At 36.7% G+C, this 23,089-nt stretch overlaps 1 protein-coding gene across 2 annotated transcripts in view; it reads left to right on the top strand.

Annotated features, from left to right (window-relative positions):
* Nucleotides 1-23,089, top strand: part of LOC150101887 (peroxisomal acyl-coenzyme A oxidase 3-like) — a 240,026-nt gene that overhangs the window by 9,473 nt on the left and 207,464 nt on the right. For both annotated transcript variants that reach the window (XM_090400298.1, XM_090400297.1), the window contains exon 2: nt 9,907-10,140. In XM_090400298.1, the coding sequence (XP_090256424.1) occupies nt 9,907-10,140 (234 nt within the window). The remainder of the gene's footprint in view (nt 1-9,906; nt 10,141-23,089) is intronic.

The following is a 23,089-nucleotide window of genomic DNA, read 5'->3' as shown; positions in this document are numbered from 1 at the left end:
CTCCTGCATGTCTATTCATTTTCCAAGTCAAAACCATATGGTCACTCTCTCCAACTGGTGGGAGAGATGTCAACTCAGTTATTATCAACTCTTCTGATGCTATAATCAAATCCAAAACTCTTGAACCTCTTGTTCCCTCTGTTACATGTTGCCTAAGACATTTGTCCCTCAAGAATTCTAGAAATTCCATTCCCCTTATATGTACAAGAGATTGTAGACATGATATAGGATGGGTGTTACCTCTGGAGCACAATGATTGAGAACAATTGGATAGATGCCATCAAGACGAGATTTTTTCTTTAGTATCCAAGTTATTTAGTAATTTTCTGATATCCCTTTGTTGAAAAACTACATGAGGCATGCAGTGCTTTGACTCTAGTATGGTAGGATATTATTTCCCTTGGCCATTTATGCAGGCGTTCAAGAAAAAGAGTGATGTTAGGAGATCAACTTTATCTTTGGGTGAAGTAACAGTTCTGGCATAAAGATGAGAAAGGGATGGATGTGCAGATAGGAAGAAGTTGGATCCAACAGCCTTAGTGAGTACCAGAAGGCACAGCTTCCGTTTGGATAGGAGGCAAGTTTTTTGCTGTTTGCCTTTATGAAATTAGATTTGGATCTGCTGATGACCGATTTCCATATATTGCATGTTTTGGTGTAGGCAGAGTATGAAGTTCTTGAAGTGAGCTACATGTGGGAAGCTAAATTTTTTTCTTTGACTGCTTTGATACATTTTCAGTTGAACCGACATTTGGAAAAGGGATGAAGATTATGGGATGAAAGCCTAAATGCCAGAGAGAATAATTTCTGTAAATTGCTAGCAGTGGGTGTTGGAGCGAGATCAGCAGAAATAATAGTTAGACCAAGGAAAGGAGTAGAAGAACTGGACGTCATCCCAGTTGGCTCCTTTATAGTGCTAGAGGATCTGAGATTGGGAGTGGTTGGAGGAGGATTGTTCTTAGAATATATATATAGGTATAATACACATTTGTTTACAGAGCTAGTTACATTATCTTATGCTCTGCCATATTGAACTGGCAACTATTATGCTTTGTCCAGACTATCAGTTTGTACATTAGGGATCTTTATTAACTATTGCTCTTCTTAGGTTATTATCATCAGACAGCTAGATATTCCTCTCCTCAAATCATTCTTGAGATCATTAATGTATAAATTAAACAGCAGCTTTCTTGTGGCACACCACCAGTCACCTGCCTTCTTAATTCAAATTCATCATATGGTACTCATTATCTGTTGATTCTCTTTCCTGTTATCCACATTAGTTTCATCTCTTCCCATTTGCTGTAGGTTACAAAATAGGGTCTGTGTGGTTTAGAATAACAAAATATTGTTGTAGATTGATTGTCTGATAAGCAGCAAGTTGTATATGGAGGAGTGATATCCCAGAAGAGGAAGAATTGTCACCTTATTGTAGAAAGTGAGTAAATTACTAAGGTAAAAATCTTCACAAAGCTGTGCTATACAAGTGCACTGGGTCATATTCCTATCTACCTATTCCCAAATTCTTAATCTGTTCCAATACCTTTAAACACCACTTCTCAGATGCCGATTTGTTACCATTTCTTATAGCCGCCTTTATTATGATATAGATTGGAATGAAGAGGCAGCATCTGGGGACAAAAGAATGACTTTCTTGAGGTTTTTGAGGGACTACCTTAGGCAGTACATAACAGAGGGTACACAAGGGTCTTGGATGTGATTATCTCATCAGGGGATGTTATTGTCAAAGCCTCTACCATTTGTAAAAATTATCATGAAGTAATTACTCAGGTGGGAGCCAACCATATGAGGCATGCTATGAGAAAGGTATGTATGTGTGTAGAAATATATGAATGGCTATGACAAACTCTGGAGATGGCTTGCAGCTATATCATGGAATGATGAATTAGATGGAAAGGACATCAGTGCTGCTTGGGACCTTCACAGGAACTCTCTGACAGAGGCAGTGTCTGAATGCATTCTCAAGGTAAGAAGGGCAGTTATGCTTAAAGAATGCTGCTGCTGCTGTTGTCAACATAATTCTGGATTCAGAATTAGGTTGAGAACAGCAGCATTCTCTTTGATGGACAGCATGAGTTTGCCTAAAGAAAGATCATGTTTTAGCAGGCTACTGATAAGGAGGATATATTAGAGATATTGAATGTATGTGAGAAATGGATGAGTGAAGAGGTAAGGCTTTCAGTTTGGAAGAAGGCACTATGGAGGCAGCATCATACCACTAATTATTATCACTATGGTTGATAATAATTAGTGGTATGAGGAGTACAAAGAGCAAGCAAGAAAGGTGACTCACTTAGTAAGGGTAGCAAAAGTGTAGAATAAGCAGCAATTAGTTAATAAGACGAGACCAAAAGAAATCCTAGGAAGTTTTTTTCTGATACATGGTCAATGAAAGGCAGAATGATTATGGAAGGAGGATATAATAGAGATGTTGAATGATCTGTTCATAAAGGTATTTCTTCCTCTTGAATCTAACATTATGCAGAAGTTGAGAGCAGTAGAGAGAGTAGCAGGTATGTGAAGAATTAAACTTGATGTGTCAATAAGACTCTTGGACTTGATATATATCACCCATATGCAGGGCTGGTCCGAGAGTCTTTGCCTAGGGGCATCAGATAATTTAGGTGCCCCTATACATTGTCTCTATATATTTTTTTTCCAAACTATGTAACAAAATCTGGTGCCCCTGCCCATATGCCTTGAGTTGTGAGGGAATATTCCAGGGAGTTGACTACAGCATTAATGTACCTTTTTAACATGAGTCTTAAATTGGCCTGATTTTTGAAAGAATGCGAAGAGGACAAAATTGTTCTGCTTTATGAAGGGGGGGGGGGGATAAGACTAAAGTCTACAAATTATAAGCCACTCCATTTTTCTGATCGTGGTCAAGGGTTTAGAAAGGCTAGTGAGGACCCGAATTCAGAATTAGGTTGACAACAGTAGCATTTTCTTTGATGGACAGCATGAGTTTGCCTAAAGAAAGATCATGTTTTACCGGTCTGCTTTTATTATTATAGATTCTCTGTAGCTCATTCGATTGGAAAGACCTGGGTTTGAATCCTGTCTAGAATTTGAAGAACCTTTATCAGGACTTTTCAGCTGAAGGTGAGTTGTACGCCAGTCTCATATAGGGTTTTTTCCTTCCCAAAACTCAGTTTTTTCATCCTGCAAACTGATCAGAACACATACATTTACAAATAATACCTACAGTGCTAACCACCTTATCCTAGAATTAGGTTGTGAAATACTAGGACACTTGGATGGTCATGGATGCTTAAGTGGCTGTAGATTGGCTGTCTGTAAAGTATCAGCAAGTTGTATATGGAGGAGAGAGAGAGATCCCAGAAGAGGAAAGTCACTAATGGTGTCTTTCGGGGGGGGGGTTGATTTTGGGGCTGTCGCTGTTTGTGTCAATTATATTGATAAGAGCTTGAATTGTGATATGCAGTTGTTTGCAGATCATGCAAAATTGGTTTCAAATAGAAACAGATGTATGCCTTGCAAGAGGACATGAATAAACTATAAGAATGAGTGGGATTGCCAGCTCAGTGTGGCAGAGCGTGAAGTTTTAAAATTTTGAAAGCAAAATAGGATTCAGAGCATAGAATTGGTGGGTGATATCTTGAAGAAGGTGAAGGAGATAAGGGATTTGTGAGTGATTGTGGTTAGGAACATGAAATTTTGGGCACATTTTACTAAAATTGTGAGTAGTACAGCAGATTATAACACAGATGCAAACGACACTGACATGTAGAAGTAAGGATGTTATGATTCCATTGTATAGGGCTTTGAACATACCATATATGGATTAACTGCAAGATTTGTTCTTGTATTCTAAATATGTTTGTTATGGCATTGCTCACACTGCACAGAGAAGGGAAGAAAAACAGAAACTCTGAAGACCAAACGTGGCATTTGACACTTCAGACCTCCAGTAAGCTGGATAGCAGTATTTTATCAGCCAATGAAGAACATCTACCACCTAGTGTCTAGTTGCCATTTCCTCTAACTAAGAAGGTATCCTTTTATAGTGGCAATACATGCTGGTTTCAACCAGACCCCTTTTTCTGGAAACAGGCAGTATGTACTTGACAAGCAGAGACTGTATAATTACTCATTACTAACTTCCTATCTACAATTTTCCTCCAAATCAATCTCTTTCCTGTCGAGACTCCAACATTGTCAGATCTTATATTTCTGTCTTCTAAGGTACTTTTTACTTTATCAATTCACCTATATCTTGGTCTTCCTCTGGGTCTTTTTCTTACAAACCTGGCAAAGAACACTTGTTTTGTTAATCTTTCCTCTCCCATTCTGTTTAAGTGATACTCCCATACTACCTGAGATTAACTCTGCTAATGCAGTCCTGGATTCTGACAATGTCAAGTTCTTTCCTAATATCCTTGTTTTTAACATGATACTGCCATTGATAACATTTGTTTATCCACTATTCTTCCTCGGAACTCTCATATCTGTAGTCTCCAGTGTTTGATAAAGTGTTTTATTTCTAATCCAGCTCTCAGATCAGTAAGTTCAAAATTGGTTCAAACACTGTCATGTATACAGCTAGTTTAGTGTTTTAACTAATTTCTCTCTTATTCCACATAAATTTATTCAGTTGACTTCCTAACATACCATGCCATCATTATCAAATTCCTGATACTGTATATACCCTCAAGGGGGTGTGCAGGATATGATAATACTACATGAAAAATTACATCATTACTAACTTCCTATCTACAGTTTTCCTCCAAATCAGTCTGTTACGTGTCAGGACTCCAACATTATCAGATCTTATATTTCTATCTTCTAAGGAACTTTTTACTGTATCAATCTACCTATATCTTGGTCTTCCTCTGGATCTTTTTCTTACCAACCTGGCAGAGAACACTTGTTTTGTTCATCTTTCCTCTCCCATTCTATTTAAGTGACCATACCACCTAAGATTAGCTCTGCTAATGCATTCCTGGATGCTGACAATGTCAAGTGCTTTCCTAATATCCTCGTTATTAATATGATATTGCCATTTATGCCATCTGTTCATGCCGTTAATCATTCTCAGGGCCTTCATATCTGCAGTCTCTAGTCTTTAGTCAAGTGTTTTACTTCTAACCTAGCTCTTAGATCCATAAGTTAAAATTGGCTTGAATACCGTCTTGTATACTGCTAATTTAGTGTTTTGGCTAATTTCTCTGTTATTCCATATAAACTTATTCAGTTGACTTCCTACAATACCAGCTTTGTTGATTCTGTTGTCTATTTTCATATTTAATTTACCATCTTCACTAAAAATGGTGCCTAAGTAGCTGAAATGTTTTACTTGTTCTATAGGTTCTCTATTCACAATGCAGTTGACATTTTCAATGTTTGTACCTATTTTCATTGTCTTTGTCTTTTTAATGCTGACCGTCATACTATGTCTATTACAACAGTTATCCAATTTACTCAAGGAATCTTTCAGACTTGTAGTGGATTTATTTAGAAGTATAACATCATCTGCATGAAGAGCTGAGATTAACATCTCCGATTTTGATATCAGGTTTAATATCACTTTCCTTCATAATGTGATCCATATAGATAATGAATGACAGACTGGATAATGTATATCCTTGTCTGTCACCAGATTTAACATAAAACCACATTCCTGTTCTTCCTTCAGTTATAACTGCTGACTTACAACTCAAATAAAGACAAAGTATTGCTTGATATAATGCCCCATTAATACCATATGACTGTAGCATTTTGAATAGCTTCTCCCTTAGCAGCTTCTCGTATGCCTTTTCCATATCTACAGAACTTAAATACAGATCTTTGTTATATTCGCATGATTTCTCAACTATCTGTCGAAAAGTGAAACTCTGATCCTAACAGCCTCTATTTGGCATTAATCCAGCTTGAACTTCACCAAGCTTCTCCGCTATTTCTCAAGTATACTTGCATATATCTTACCAGGAACACTCAGTAGAGAAATACCTCTGTAATTGTCACATTCAGTTTTATTTCCCTTTTTATATATGGGTACTATGAGAGCTGTACTCTGGAATCTGAATCTGTAATTCCAGAATCATCTGGAATTTGTCCCTCTGTCCAGGCCTTCTGAACTTTGCAGTGCAGCCAGTGCAAGACTTTTATACCTCCATACTTGAGCATTTCTGGTCGAATATCATCTACTCCTGCTGCCTTTCCACATTTCAGGTTTTTGATCGCTTTTTCTATTTGAAGTCCTGTCATTGCCTAATTGCATGACTATGACTGGTCAGTTTTTTTACCACTGTGCTGTCATCACTGCTTGTTTCATTTAGCAATTTTTCAAATTAATTGCTCAATACATCAAGAGTATCTTTTTCTCCAGTTTTCATGTCATCTTTGCCATCTCTAATTCATTTTACAGCACTCTTTCCTTTATTTCTGAGCTTCTTGCCACCTTGATATTTATTTTCTATGTTCTTACCAAAGTCTTCCCATGACTTTTGTTTAGCTAGTTTTACGCAGTATTTAGCTTTTCTACATTTGTCTCTGTATTCTCTAAGAGCACAAGCTGACTTATTTGCCAGGAACTTTTGATATGCTTTCTTCTTTTCCTCAACTGCCTCTTTAACTTGCTGTGTCCACCATGGAGTTCTGATTTTTCTATCCTCTTAGACAACCTCGCCACATGCCACTCAGGCTGAATCAATCAGTGTTTATTTTTATGGGTTGCTACTGAATATCCAAGGTTTGGTTTCCTATTCCCAAACTCTTTCATTTTTTCTTGAATAATGTTTGTGTATTTTAGTCTACATTTCACATCTGAGAGCTGCTCAACTTTTATTACTTTAAAACTTTCTACATGTTCTTTTCAATATGAAATTCAATTTTATCCTGCTCAAGACTAAATAGTGATCACTTCCAATTTCAAATCCTCTGTACACTCTGGTATCCTGCACCAGGGAGAAAACATCACTGTCAACAATAACATAGTCAATGAGACTTTTCTTATTCCTTGCCTATTCTCTCCATGTGGATTTGTGCACATTTTTATGTTGGATCATTGTGTTAGTAATAACCAGTCCATGTCCTGAGCAGAAATCCAACAGGTATTTGCCATTATTATTAGCTTTGCTCTTTTCTCCAAATTTTCCCAAAATATTTTTGTATGTCTCACAATCATTTCCTACTCTGCTATTTAGATCCCCAACAAGGACCAACTTTTCCTTTTTCACTGTGTCACTTGCTTTCTCTAAAGCCTCAAAAAATTCCTCCACTTGTACCTTAGTAGAACCTTCTGTGGGGCCATAAGTCTCTTTGTCCAGTTCCTCATTCTGATATTTGCCCACATCACTTTACTTGAGACTGCCTGCCATTCAAGAAGATTAGCCTTGTATTGAGTGTTGAATAATATGGCTACTCTTTCTTTTCTTTGATTGTCATTGCCTGAATAAAACATTTTGTATTTACTGCTCAGAAAGATCTCACCGGTTTTGCCTTTTTTGTTTCAGTCACCCCTATTATGTCGATCTGGTTCTTATATAATTCCTCAGCTAGCTCCATTTCTTTTCCATTCAGTCTTATGTTGATAGTACCGATCTTTAACTCTGATGATGTTGAGTTGGGGGTGTGTTTTCAGATTTGTTCCAGTTGCTGACTTTTCGCTGTTCACCCTGGTTCCCTGGCGAAAACAACAGGGCCTTGTTTAACTGAGTGATACCCCAGCCGGCATGAAATTCTGTCATGTTGTACCATCATTTTATATTTTGGTTTAAGCCAATAAGAATACAATTTGGTCGGCTAAGTTCCAAATTGCCAGCCCATCTTCGTTCATTCAGTATCCAGATAGATAACTAACAGGGTGCACCACGAGTAGGTGAGGATTGGACATTAGGTCAGGAGAACCTGGTCTGTTCTCCGCATTCCTTTAAAGGCTATGTGGAGGTCTCAACTCAGTTATATAACTTTGACCCTTAAACACCCCCTCACAAGCATCATAGCTTTGGCTTAGACACAGGTCTAGTCTAAAATGATATGTAAAGACACTGTCAGCCGTTGCTGATTCATTAAACAAGAATTAGTTAAGGAAAACAAGACTCCAATAGAGTGAGTTCTTTAGATGCTTCTATAGATATTTCAAGAGGAGGAACCTGTTCTTTATTTGTTAAAGTTTTGATGAAAATAAGATGAAATTGTTCAAAGATGTATCAGTATTTTGATGTATTTACCTGGTCTTAAGATCTGAAAGATTTTGTGAAGGAACAAATTAGAATTTTGGATCAATGTCAATAAATTTAATGAGAGGATGCAATGAGTTCCTTGTTGTTTGAAATCTGAAGCATCTCGAAGACTTGCTCTACTCTTTAGAGCTTTAATTTCTTTAACTAATTCTTGTTTAATTACATTTGAAATTGAGATGAGGTACTGGTCAGAAATTGTTACTTTCTCGCCTTGGGCTAGCGCAGCCTGTCATCCCACGAAGTGTTCTATGTCTAGATATGTGGTCACAGGCCAGTTTCTTTTCAGTGATGAAAAAACCCAAATTTTTTTCAAAAAAAAAACCCCTCCACCTCTGTTTGAGACCAGCTAGATTACCTTTAGTTAAAGACATGACAAAGGTTCCTCATGTCATAGATGGGAATCAAACTTTGGTTTTCTGACCAAAGTGTTTCATCTATTGTTGGAAGTTTTTCCATTTGGTTATAAATATATATATAACCAAGTGGAAATATACTATAAATTAAAGATGCCAAGAAATTATATACTTGGATAAAAGATTAAACCAAGTATATCATTTCTTGGCATCTTTAATTTATGCTTCATCTATATTGACTGAGCTACACAGATTCCTTATAAATCATGAATTTTTATAATTTGTGAGTTTATGCCATTGCCACTCTAGATAGATGCAAACCTTCTGGTGGTAGGAATAATCATTCACAAAAATGATTTTCACTTTGAATAAAAATCTTATCTTTTCTTTTGAAGTAAATTTATATTAGGTAAGAGTTTATCTTTTATTCATTGGTGATAGTTTTCATCTAAGAATAAAGAATTATCTAATTCTGTGTGACACAGTCTTAATCTGATTTGTTAATTTAATTTTGAACATTATGCATATAGTTGGATAGTGGCTTAAGAACTTAGTTCTTTAGGAGACCTCAATAAAGGTTGAAACCGGTCTGGGTAGTGGCCCTTCCCTTAATGCATAGCAGTATACATGTCCGCAATGAGATGTGCTTTTCGTTATGGGAGATATTGAGACAAGGAGTGATGAGAGCTTAGTCCACCTTTGCTAGGAGTTGCCTGGTGTTACACTACCTTACCTCAGTCCTGAAGATATTTTCACGTGCAAACTTTGTTTGCATACACTTGGATAAAGGATTAAACTAAATTTATTATAGTCTAACCAAGTGAAAAATAAACTTCCAACAGCTTTCTATAAATCCAGAGTAATTCAATAATAAGGTGGTACACCTGTTGGCAACACCTATAGGTAAATATGACCTCTCCTATTGCTTCTGCATTAGTATCTCCATGTTTTGGTCTGCCTCCCACTGACAAGACCTCAAATAAAGGTTGAAACTGGTCTGGGTAGTGGCCCTTCCCTTAATGCATAGCAGTATACATGTCTGCAGGAAGATGTGCTTTGCAGTATGGGAGATACTGAGACAAGGAGTGATGAGAGCTTGGTCCACCTTTGCTCGGAGTTGCCTGGTATTGCACTACTTTACCTCAGTCCTGAAGATATTTTCATCGGCAAACTTTGTTTGCATACACTTGGATAAAGGATTAAACTAAATTTATTAAACTTAGTTCTTTAGCTTGATCTTTCTTATAATTATTTTTTTTAATATGCTAGATAAAATGTCTTATATATTAGTACTGATGTAATATTCTTGAATTATATATTTGTAGAGAAATGTATGGAATACTCTGGAAGCAGATCCATTATTTAAGGAGCCTATCACACAGGAAAGGCTGTGGCAGGAAGAACATCATGTTTGCTTCCAGAGAATGAAACGATTGCTGGAATATGATTTTCTACCTCTAGAACAGATGCTGGAAAAACCTGTTCTAAATCACTTCCTGAACTGTTGTATTGGCATGTTTGACTGGTCCCTGGCAATTAAAAGGACTTTAGCTTTTGGGGTGAGATATTTGAAATATGAGATAAGAATTGACTTTTCAAAAAAAAAAAAAAAATATATATATATATATATATATATATATATACAATAAGCTGAAGATAATCAAACTAAGTGTTTTGCATTAATACTATTTTGCTTGCTATGTTAGCTCCCATATTAAATTATATGTACATCGGAATTGAAATTATTCATCATGCTGAGTGTATAACACATAGTGTATGTTAACATGTATTGTGTTCCCTCTTGCTTGTGGTGTGAGGGATACCTTCCTGGAAATCTGTTTTTACATACCACACAAAAAAAAGTTAGGCACTTCCTGACCACTTTTGTCATCTGTCTAGACTAGTCAGGGAGGCAGAATAGTGCTCTCTGTTGAGAACTGTCAAAGCCACATTTTCACCAGGAGAGTGGATGCTTTCTCTGGGCAAAATGCATGTCACTACTCTTTAAATTAACTTTTCTTTGTCATCATCCAAGAAAAGCAAAACAGTTACACAAACACTGGCTATTTAAAAAAATAAATAAATAAAAACCATATTTACAACAAGTAAAAAGATATCAAAATGTCTTTATGATATAAGGGAAATGGCCCCAGTCAAGCATGGAAAGATCACATCGAATGAGTGGTATCAATGGAACTAGCTGTAGATCCAGGAATGAGCTGTTGTGTTTGTATACAAATGCTAGAAATGTAAGAAACAAGGCAGACGAAATGGTTGCACTAATTGAGTCTGTTCATCCAAAAATTGTTGGAATAAGTGAGACATGGTTAGATGAGGATGACATCCTGACAGTAATAGAGATGGAAGGGTATGATGTGTTTCGTTGAGGATAGAAGGGGTAAAAAGGGAGAAGTGCTATTGATGATAGAGAAAGAATTATGTCCATACAAAGTAGAGATGCAAGAGGGAAATAGTGCCAGTGGTTTTGAGGCAGTATGGTGTGAGATAGAGGTGAATGGAATGAAATACTAGGTTGGATGTTATTATAGACCAGTGTTAGATCTTGAATGGGAGAATTTATAAAAAAATTAATTTATTCAAGATTTAACAAGTCTAACATATCAACAAGGAGAAACTTTTATACTTAAGCTATCAAAAGGATTGTAAATAGGGCTATAAATACCTTTAAATGTAGAATTATAAAAGAAAACTTATTTTTTCAAATCTAAGTAAAGATTTCCAGTTTGTAAGATGTAACTATAAAAGGGTAGTCTATGTGAAATGAAATGAAATGCTTATCAAAGTGTAAACAAAAGTCCAAAGTTCGCAGGTGGACCATTCGGGTGAACATTTGGCTTGAGGCGTAAGCATTTACATGGAAAGCGGCGATAATTCATTTTCCCGTGAAGACACTACACAAGGAGACGCGGTATACCGGATCAATTTGTGAGCGAAGGAGACGAGTGCCATGCTGAAGAACGAGGTAGTAAAGAAGGTGCCAAGGATGCAGAATAAAAGGGGTTTGCTCCCCTCTCTTGAGGCTTTTTTGTCTTGTTCTCCTGACCAATGTTCCCTCTAAGCTGCACGCGCGCACGTTTTAAAACTAGCTCACAAAGCAAAAAATATACGCACACTAGATTTTCAAGATGAAATTAAAATTTATTAATTGAAGAAGTTCCACCTAAACATTAACCTATAAGTTCTTTAAAATATACGGTAACTCTGTAACGCTGAAGCCTATAACCTCACATTTTTTATTACATTGTCGAAGTTGCACAAAACTTATAAATTATTAACAGTAACCCTATTTGAGGCTAGCGATTTGATGCCAAAGTGAAAGATGTGTGGCTTAAATGTGTAATTTTTAAGTAGCATATAGAATGGCGCACCGTTTGTTTATCTCAGGTCATGGAAAATTCCCAAACCTGATTGGCTGATCAAATTAGTTCAAAATCATGACGAATTAAAACAATGGTTTCATAATTTTAATAAAAATAATTAAATACTTTTAAAAACTTAAATTAAAGTACAATTAAAAGTATTGTAGCGTTTCAAAATTCTCTAATTTTTAAAAGGAATTTTAAAATAGTAGACTAAATCATAACATTCGTGTACACGCATTGAGATACAACCAAGTTAATTAAATCTAGCCTCTAGGCATATCTTTTAGCTCTTGTGTTGCCTTCAGCAATGTTTAGTGTTGGTTCAGCTTTTGCCTTGCCAAGTTATTCAGTGAATGGTGTACATTTGTAAATTTATAAAAACAATAAAAAACATTCTCCAAATAACAAAATTGAAAAAAACTGATGCACCATGTCAAATTCAAAGGAAGCAAAAGGTGTGAAGCGAAAACGAACTGCTAGCTGCTTTAAAAGTGAATGGCTGGATGAAATAATGAAAACTGCTACGTCAAAAGCTCATGAGTTGATAAATGTTCAGCTGCATGAAATATTTATGTATGATGCTACAATTGGTGTTGCTTGTATTTATTGGGGACTGATCACATATTTTGAAAAAGACAAATCAAATGATCCCGTGGTTAATTATTGTCACAATAAATTAACTAACGTGACATTCAAAGTAGCTGTTAATGTTTTAAGTGATGTTTTTGAAAAAATGGCTTCCCTGTGCAAAATCTTAAAAAGGAGTAACCTTACATCACTAGACAGTCATCATTTTGCCAGAGGGAAGATTAACAAAATCAGGAATCAGTATTTAGAAGGTGACGCTTGCTGGAGTGACAGAGTAAATGCTTTACTTAAACAAGAAGAGATTGAACCAGTGGATACTAGGCCCCTATTAAATTTTATAAATTGTTTATGTGCACATTTAGAGGACAGATTCCCTGAGAATGAGATACAAGAATGGTCAGTGTTTGATATTTCCTCTATTTTCATTGTGATTTCTCAATTGGTAGTGAACATGTTAATGCCCTGTGTCTTAAATATCATGATTTTCTGGATGATACTACAGAAATAGTCAGTTTAATGATTTCAAATTTTCTGTACAAAAAAAAATTAAAATGATATCGAATTTTACACAAATGGTTGTATTTGCTCTTCAAAATGAGCAGTTTTGTGATTTGGCAAAGTTGATGATGGATATTGGAGGAACGTTCCTTGCATCTAGTGCAGACTGTGAGTGAGGTTTTAGTCTAATGAATCAAATAAAAAACCAACTTAGAAACCGTTTAGGAGAATGTCATTTGGATATGCTAATGAGAGTGAAAAGTTACCAATTATGTAGAAATTCAATTAATTTAGATAGTGTGTATAAAGAGTGGATGAATGCCAAAGACAGAAGAGAGAAAAAATAAAGAGAGAGAAGCTAGAACTAAACAAGATGAGAATTAGTAATGGACTTATTATGAATATTTAACAAGGTGAGAATTAGTAATGGGAATATTTTATTATGTATGTTTAGAGTTATTTGCAAAGTTAGAAAATTTAATTAAAGGCAATCAGTCACTAGTGTTATCTTTTTTTTTTACTTTATTTCTTACTTCTAATCAGATCAATATTAATTACATATAAAATATTTATGTTAGCTCTGTGATTGATGTTACAAAACTTACTTGGTGGTAATAATACACACACTTAGAATCCTATCTAGTTCCTATCTATTATAGTCGGTATCATGTTGGCCTCGCATGCGCAAAGTTGCTGCCCAAGGCTTGTGAATCGTGATTTCCTGGGGAGGCTACTGCCATGTGTGGGAACACGGTGGGGAGTGGGGTGACCTGGCTGACATCCCATTGACACCAGAAGGTAAAGAGTGAACTAAAATCTTTTTTGCTTAAATGATCAGTATGGTGACTCATATGGGTGTGCATAACTTTTCAAAAGAAGGCAAATTTCTGCGCACACTCGCAGCAAAAAATTAGAGGGAACATTGCTCCTGACCCTTTCCTGGTGTTTTACGTGATTAGACATTGGGCCTCTCTCTCTCTCTCTCGCCTTCTGATGGATTCCGGATCTCCCTGAGATATTAGATGTCGGCTCCCACAGTTCCAGCACCCTGACTAGCTATCTCCTAGGGACGGAATTCCTGAACTGGTAACTCTGACGAGGACTAGCGTCATAAGAACCAGATAAATGTGGGCACATCGCCAGACATTCGGTAAAGCCAAGTAAGATGACCTCTATGAGTAACCACATGGATAAAGGCCTAGCAAAGATGTTCTGACCCCAGTTCAAGGAGGAAGGATTGGGCTGTGTAAGACAGAAATGTGAATTAAGGGACGGATCTGTTAATCTTCCCAAGAGCTGGTAACGTACAGAATTTTCTTTCCCGCTTAGAGTGAAGAAATGTTATATAGTTAGTGAACAAGGACAATGTAGTATAGAACTTTTAGGTAATTATCGATGATAGCAGTGGCTTAACTCCACTAAGCATTTTGTTAGAGGAAGTTTATAGATGGTTTGTGACAGGTACTTTATGTGAAAAACTAACTTAATTTAGAAGAGAACTGAATGGACGAAATTAAGACTTGTATAATGTGTAGTTTAATGCTTAATCCTATAGAAGGAGCTAATGATTGTATCCATTTGTTTTAGTTGGTTTGACTAGTTCTTTACTTTAGAATGACATAAAATGTAACAAATAAATTTGCCAATATCTGATCGGGAGACAATCTCAGACAGTAATCACAAAGGATAAACCCTTTGTCCAAGTAATTGATACACATGGTTAATCTAATAATCGACCAAATATATAGATAGTCTTTCTATATCGTGCACTGAAGGCAAAATTTAAGTTAGGATCTTGAGAGTAATTCAGGTAATAGCAAATTAGATCTAAACAAGGAAAAACAAATATAAATTAAAACAAAGCCACTAAGTGGATGTAACGCCAGGTAATGTGGATGGTAGTGACTATGAAATGTATAATCAAATCAGCCAAGGAAATAAGAAAAGAGTGATCATTATGGGTGATTTTAATTATTGCAATGTAGACTGGAATAATGAGATAGCAACTGGAAGTAAAGAAAATGAGTTTCTTGAGTTTTTGAGGGATGACTACCTCAGACAGTATGTAACAGAGAGCACACAAGGATTGAGGGTCTTGGATCTGGTGATCTCATCAGAGGCTGTAATTATAAATGAAGTGTCAAATCACCTACCGATTGGTGAGCATGGCCATGAGATGATTACCTGGGTGGTTGCCAGCAATGTGAAGAATTCTGTAAGAAAACAGTATATGTGGAAATACAAAGGGGATGATTATGAAGAGCTCAGGAGACAGCTTGCATGTGTAGCGTGGAATGAGGAGTTAGCTGCAGAAGAGATTAATACAGCTTGGGGGATTTTCAAAAACTATCTAGTAGATGCAGTGTCTAAATGTATTCCAAGGTGGTTGAGAAGGTTAAATAAGGTAGATGTGAAATGGATGAATAGATTAAGCATGTGATACAGAGAAAAATGGCATTATGGAGGCAGCATAAGAGAAGTGGAAATAACCAATTCCATGAGGTTTACAAAGACCAGGCAAGACTGGTGACTTGGTTGGTAAGGGTAGCTAAAGAGAAATATGAACAGCAGTAAGCTAATGAAGCCAAAAAGAATTCTAAGAAGTTCTTTTGATATGTAGCCAGCAAAAGAAAGAATGATATAGAAGGATGACAATTGGAGAAAATGGTATAAAGACAGCTGTTGCAGAAGGCATGGTGGAGATACTTAATGAGCAGTTCATAAAGGTCTTTCAATCTTGTGAATGTGACTTCATGGAGAGATTGAGAGCAGTTCATGATGGGGAAGAGAGACTGACTGTAAGTGAGCAAGAGGTGTATAGGGAGTTGAGGAAACTAGATGTAAATAAGGCTGTTGGACTTGATAATATATCACCACATATTCTGAAGGAATGTGCCAGGGAGTTGATGCCAGCTTTGACATATTTTTTTAACATGAGTCTTGCACTGGGCCAAGTTCCTAAGGAGGGCAAGATTGTGCCACTTCATAAAGGAGGTGATAGAACTCAAGCATCGAACTATAGGCCTATCTGTGTGTCAGGTGTTGGAGAAGCTTGTGAGAACTAAGATCCAGAATTGGGTTCACAACAATGGTATTATCTTTGATGGACAGCATGGATTTGCTAAAGGGAGGTCATGTTTTAGTAATCTACTTATTATTACAATAAGGTGACCTCTTCCATGGACAGAGGAGAAGGATACACAGTAATATACTTAGATTTTGCAAAGGTTTTTGATAGATTACCACATGATAAGTTGATTGTCAAACTAGAGTAGATGGGGTTGGATATTAGATTGGTGCATTGGATTGGAGACTAGCTATCTGATGGGTATCAACAAGTTGTGTATGGGGGAGGAGTGATATCCAGGAAAAGGAAAGTTACTAGTGGTGTACCTCAGGGGTCTGTTTTAGGTCCATTGCTATTTAACTTGTATATTAATGATATTGGTGAAGATTTGGATGAAGATATTCAGTTATTTGCAGATGATGCAAAGTTGGGATGAACCATGAAGCGTAGGGAAGATGTTGTGGCCTTACAAGAAGCTTGAATAAATTGAGTAATTGGGCACGGGAATGGGGTTGCGAGTTCAATGTTGCAAAATATATGGTTTTAAAATTTGGGAAACAAAGATGGGTTACAGAATTTATGCTTGGTGAGGATATATTGTCGGAGGTGGAGGAAATAAATGATCTGGGGGTGATAGTGGATAAGGATCTGAAATTTAGGGGACACATAGCCAGAATTGTTAAGACAACACAAAGGCTTCTGGGAATGATTCGGAGACACTGACTTATAGAAGTAGGGAGATTCTTGTTCCATTGTATAAGCCTTTGATTAGGCCACACATGGACTATTGTGCCGAGATTTGGTCACCTGGTTTTCAGAAGGATGAAGAGATGTTGGAAAGAGTCCAGAAGCGACTGACTAAGGTAGTTTCTCACCTCTGGAATGTCGAGTATGAGGAAAGATTGAGAAAATGCAACTTGTAGAGGCTGGTGGACAGGAGGAAGAGGGGAGATATGATAGAGACCTACAAGTTAGCAAGTTAATAAGAGGTTGTTATAGGATCAATGCTGGAGAGGTTCTACAGAAAATAGTGGGAGATCAAGGGAGAACCAGAGGTCATCCCTGGAAACTGTATAAAGAGAGTGTGAGTAGGGGAGTGAGAAGCAGGTTTTTTTCATGCAGAGTTGTGAATGATTGGAATACCTTGCTTGAGAGTGTGGTGTCTGCAGAGAATTTGAGTGTGTTTAAAGCACAGTATGATGAGCTGTGGGTGTATGATAAACAGACCCCCCCCCCAGATGATGTCTCTAACTCTAAGGGGTCTTGTGTAATAATAATATCTTTTTACTATGGCGAAATGTTAAAAAGCAACAAAAATATAATCAAACTTCTGCTTCACTAACATATTGGTATGTTAGTTAAGCAGAAGTAATTAAGCACTGGCTTAGTCATCTAAGCCAGTGCTTCCCAAACTGTGGGCTGGGGCCCCCTTGGGGGCCCTAGGTTTTGTTGGGGGGGTGAAATAATGAAAACAAATTTAAAATGTTTTAAGACTAAGTAGATTTTTTTTATCTTAAAAGAAACGCATTTAATTTTTATTATTTATTATTTCTTTTTTGTTATTTTTTACATTTTAATGGAAAAAATTCACATTGGTGTTGGTTCACAAATTTTGCTACCTGTATGTTTCGGCGCTTAATGAATATTAGGAAATATATGCTTATTCATATAAGTTTCATTTCAAAGCAGCGGTTAAATTCTAAACGAATAAGTCCGGGGCCCTATACAAAATAACCAATTGTATTTACCTTTGAATGCTCTCTGAGAAAGCTCCAAACCTTCCCGTCCCTTTCATCATGCGTTCGTAATCAGGCGACTGTTGATATTGACTTTATATACACATTCAAAACTCATTTTGTATTATCACTGTCATCTGAGCAATTTTTCCATTTAAAGAAGATACAATGTACTTATCCATACTTAAAATACCATACTTACTCAAATATAACTCACCCTCGCATATAACTTGCACCCTTGATTTTACTTTTCGGAAAAAAAGAAATTAAAAAGTATCGCATATACCTCGTACATGAAAAAAGCTTAAATACGTTCACGTCGGGCGATAGTAACTTGCTTGCAGCGGTAAACAACATGCCCTCCCCCAACAGCCACTGTACTGCAGAGGCCAGAAAAACAAGTACTTTTATTATGTCAGTGAATAAGGTATGAGCAGCCTGTGTAATATATTTCTCAACAAATAGTGCAATTTGAGACAACTGGGATAAAAACGACACTAATTAATGAATCACACGTCCCCCTCATACAGAACCTATGCTGTACAGACTCCAGCAAAACCATATGTTGTATCAGCAAACACAGTATCTCTATATAGTGAATGTTATGGCAGTTTCACTTATGGAATTCGGTCGAAGAGAGTTAGCATTTCAACTCAATTGTCGGCTATGCTTTTAACTTGGTTCTCTATCTCGGTTGCGCGATCCTTTGTTAATACTGCACCAATCATATGCACGTCTTAATAATTTGCCTTTGCTTCGTGTTAGACTTAATTACTGTAAAAGGGAGAAAAGTCACTGAACAGAAAAATGTTCCCGGTTCGGGATTCCCTTATTCAGGTAATAATTCACTAATTTCATCTTGTTAGTCTGTGGTGTGCTGGTATTGGTATGTGCTGCTATTATTTGATCAATTCTACGTTAAAAATTTAACCCTGAGATGGATAATTGTCTTATTAAAAAAAAAAAAGAAAAGAAAAGATCCAGCGAACAATCAGCAGAAGCAGAAACAGACTCACAGATGACAGTGTCTCATATTTTACCAGAACAATCCACATCATCTTCAGCACCAGAGGGTAAGAGTCAAAAAATGTCACATGAAAAAATTCGAAAATACGATCCTTCTTATTTGAAATATGGGCTTGTACCATCATTTAATGATCCAAACAAACTTGTGTGTGCAATCTGCTGTAAACAGTTATCAAACGATTGCATGCGACCCGGAAAACTTTGTCGCCATTTAGATACTGTTCATGGGGAATATAAGAGTAAGACAATTGAGTTTTTTCAAAGAAAAGCTGAAGAATTAAAATGACAGACTAAATGTTTTTCAAAGAATACTAAACCGAATGACAAATTAAAAGTATTTTTCGAAATTGCTTTGTTAATTGCAAGAACAAAGAAACCTCATACTATTGGTGAAGACCTTGTCTTACCAGCAGCAATAAAAATTTGCGAAACTATCCATGGTTCTGAAATATCAGAATCTTTAAAAAAAATTCCTGTGTCTAATAATAATTTACAGAAGAATAGATTGCATTGCCGATAATATCATGTCTACATTAATTTCACGAATCAAACAACGTAATGCATTTGCCATTTGCTGAATCTACGGATAATACAAATGACGCTAATTTAACGGTTTTTGTTAGATGCCTCTATAATTTTCAAATTAATGAAGATCTACTATTTTGCAGAAATCTTTCCAGAACAACCAAAGGAAAAGATATATCTGAAAAAGGGAATAACTTTTTAAAGAATATGAACTTGATTGGCAAAAGTGCATCAGGATTTGCACTGACTGTGCCCCCAGCCATGATGGGAAGAATTTCAAGTTTTGTAGCAGAAGTAAATAAAAAAAAAGTTTATCCGAATGCAAGACATGTTCATTGCCTTATCCATAGAGAAAACTTAGTATTTCGACAAATGGAAGAATCGCTGAGTTAAGTGTTATCAGAAGTTTCTACTATAGTAATGCTACTAATACAAGACTTTGAAAGTTTATTTTTCACTTGGTTAGAATATAATATAATAAATTTAGTTTAATCCTTTATCAAAGTGTGAGCAAACAAAGTTTGCACCTGACAGTATCTTCAGGACTGAGGTAAGGTGGTACAACACCAGGTCAACTCCTTGCAAAGGTGGAGCAAGCTAACATCACTCCTATCTCAGTATCTCCCATAATGCAAAACACATCTCCTTGTGGATATGTCTATTGTTATGGATTAAGGGAGGGCCACTACCCAGACTAGTTTCGACCTTTATTGAGGTCTCTTCAGCGGGAGCCAGGCCCAAGTGGAGATACCAGCCAGAAGCATTAGCAAGGTCATCTCTACCTATAGGAGTTGCCAAATGGCGATGTTTGCTCACACTTGGATAAAGGATTAAACTAAATTTATTATATTATATTCTAACCAAGTGAAAAATAAACTTTCAACATCTTTCTCTAAATCCAGAGTAATTTATTAAAAAGGTGGCACACCATTTAATTGTTTAAATTTGGTTTACCATCCAATCCCACGTATACCGGCACGGGTCTTGCGTGAAGCGGCTAAGGAATTATCAATGCCCTTGACCATGTTGTTTAATCTGAGTCTCTGGTTTAGTCCCAAATGTGTGGAAAGAGGGGAAAATAGTTTCACTGCATAAAGGTGGATCCAAGACTACAGTTGCAAATTACCTACCAATCAGCATATCAGGAGTCTTTGTCAAGGTCTTGGAGAAAGTAGTCAAGGGAAAAATAGAGGAATGGTTTGATGAAAATGAGATACTGTACAGGGGACAGCATGGCTTTGTGAAGGGTAGATCATGCCTCAGTAACTTGCTCAAGTTTTATAACACGGTGACGGCTGAACTGGATAAGGGTAATGGGTTTACAGTGATACTGCTGGACCTGGCAAAGGCGTTTGACAGGATACCACATGGAATTCTAATCTGTAAACTACAACATATGGGAATGGATATAGGGTTGGTGAGATGGATAGGTGGGTGGTTGATGGAGAGATATCAAAGAGTAGTTTATTCAGGAGTAGAGTCCAAAATACGACCAGTGACTAGTGGTGTGCTGCAGGGTTCTGTTCTTGGACCACTGCTTTTTAATCTGTTCATTAATGATATAGGGAAAGATCTAAGTGGAACAATTAATTTGTTCGCTGATGATGCAAAGTTGGGTAGGGCGATAGTAAATGCAGAAGATGTCAAAATCTTGCAGGATGACTTGGATAGATTGAGTTCTGGGCTAAGGAGAATGGATGTCGATTTAATGTGACAAAATGTAAGGTTATGCATTTTGGGGTGAAAAGATTAGCAGCAGTATACCACATTGGTGGAACTGTACTCCAAGAGATTGATGAGGCCAGGGACTTGGGAGTGTTGGTGGATAGGGGGATGAAGTTTAGGGGGCACATTGCAAAAGTAGCTAAATCAGCTCATCAACTCACTTGGTTGTTGAAAAATACCTTGACGAGCAGAGACAAGCAAGTTATTGTACCTCTGTACCAAGCCTTGATAAGACCTCATCTCGACTACTGTGCCCAGATTTGGTCACCTCGGTTCCTTCTTGATGGGGAGGAGGTGGAGAGGATCCAGAGGCGAGTGACTAAGATGATAGTAGGTCTATGGAATGAACCATATGAGAACAGGTTGAAGATTTGTGGGTTGCAGAAACTAGTTGATAGGCAGAAAAGGGGAGATATGATTGAGACATTCATATTGCTAAAGGGATTCTATAGGATTAATTCAGAGGATATTTTTGAGATCATTACTGGTGGTGGGAGAACTAGGAGACACCTATGGAAGCTGGGCAAGAGTGTGGTTAGCAGGAATGTTAGAGCTGGGTGCTTTACTTTTAGAGTGGTAAATGAGTGGAATAAGCTGTCACCGTCATAGCACCCACAACAGCCAGAGTCTGTTGTGGGTGCTATGACGGTGAGCGAGTTCAAGGCAAGGTATGATAGATACTGTGAGAATGTCGTATAGTTGTGTGGACATGATGTTTAGGGCGTCCCTTGATGAGTCTAAGGACTCCCTGGAGTCGCCCGAAATAATAATAATTAAATTGCCAAAAATTTAGGAGACTATTGTCTTAAGATCAACTCTTACACAAATGTAATACTACTTTTTTACAATATTAAAGGGTACCAAATTAGGACTTTAGATCTTTTGTCCATTACCATTTGAATTGTTTCACTTACTCGTTGTTGTGTGTAAACTATAACATGTTGTTTTGCTCTGGAAATGCTGGTGTGAAATCCAGCAAAATATAAACTAGTTAATAAACATCTTTTTTATAATTTAGTTCATTTGGTGTCGTAATACAGCAATACCTCGCATAGTCTGGGTAATCGGTTCCACCGATATCCCAGACTGTTTGAAACCGGACTAATCGAGGAACTAAATACATACAAAAAATGATAATTGGTTCCAAAAAAAAAATATTCTCCCTGTTTTTCAATAAATAAAACGAGATTAATAAATTCAAATGTCTTTATCAAAAATAATTAAAGAAAAAATACATGTTTTTCGTAATTCTTATTTTTATTCTCTAAAAATTGCAATATCGATGTCTGCACATTTTTCTTCTTTGGTTTTTTTCTCTTCATACATTTCTTTGTAGCAACGAATTGCATTGTTTATCGTTTGGCAAATTGTAAAATATTGGGATCAACTTCCATAATATGCTCTGACAAGGTTTCAACTATTCTAATAATATTTGATAGTTGTTCAGCTGTTAAGTCTCGTGCAGGCACTTTAACACAATCGTCGTTGTCTAAGTTGCCCTCCCACTCTTCATAAGCTCGTTGTTCATCCATGTTAATAAGTGTTTCATTATCCAGTTCATTAGTGTTCGATTCAATGCACTCAATTACGTTGACGAAATCTAACTCTTTGAAACCAAGTTGCTGTCCAATTTCCACTATGTTATTAGTGACTTTAGCAAAACGAGTTTCAAAACTAATGAAATCATTTGCGCAATGTGGTATGATATGTTTCCATACTGCGCTCATATTGCTTGCCATTAATTCATGCCATACATGAATTAATGGCAAGCAATATGAGAAGAGCTACAACATCAGAAACATTATTGAATATAACGTTTCTGATGTTGTAGCTCTTCCAAAATTCTGTTAAAGTAGACACATTTTCTCCTGTTGTAGCTTTTATGGCTTGCGAAAAGGTGCAGCACAAATAATAGGCCTTGAATGTCGCAATGACACCGTGATCCATTTGTTGGATCACC

The sequence above is a fragment of the Typopeltis vanoorti genome, chromosome 11 (genome assembly GCF_054136105.1).
Source record: "Typopeltis vanoorti isolate ZY-2024b chromosome 11, IOZ_Tvanoo_1.0, whole genome shotgun sequence".
Taxonomy (NCBI): Eukaryota; Metazoa; Arthropoda; class Arachnida; order Uropygi; family Thelyphonidae; genus Typopeltis; species Typopeltis vanoorti.
Note: the sequence above shows the minus strand (reverse complement) of the source record. Positions and strands in the feature narration are given on the sequence as shown.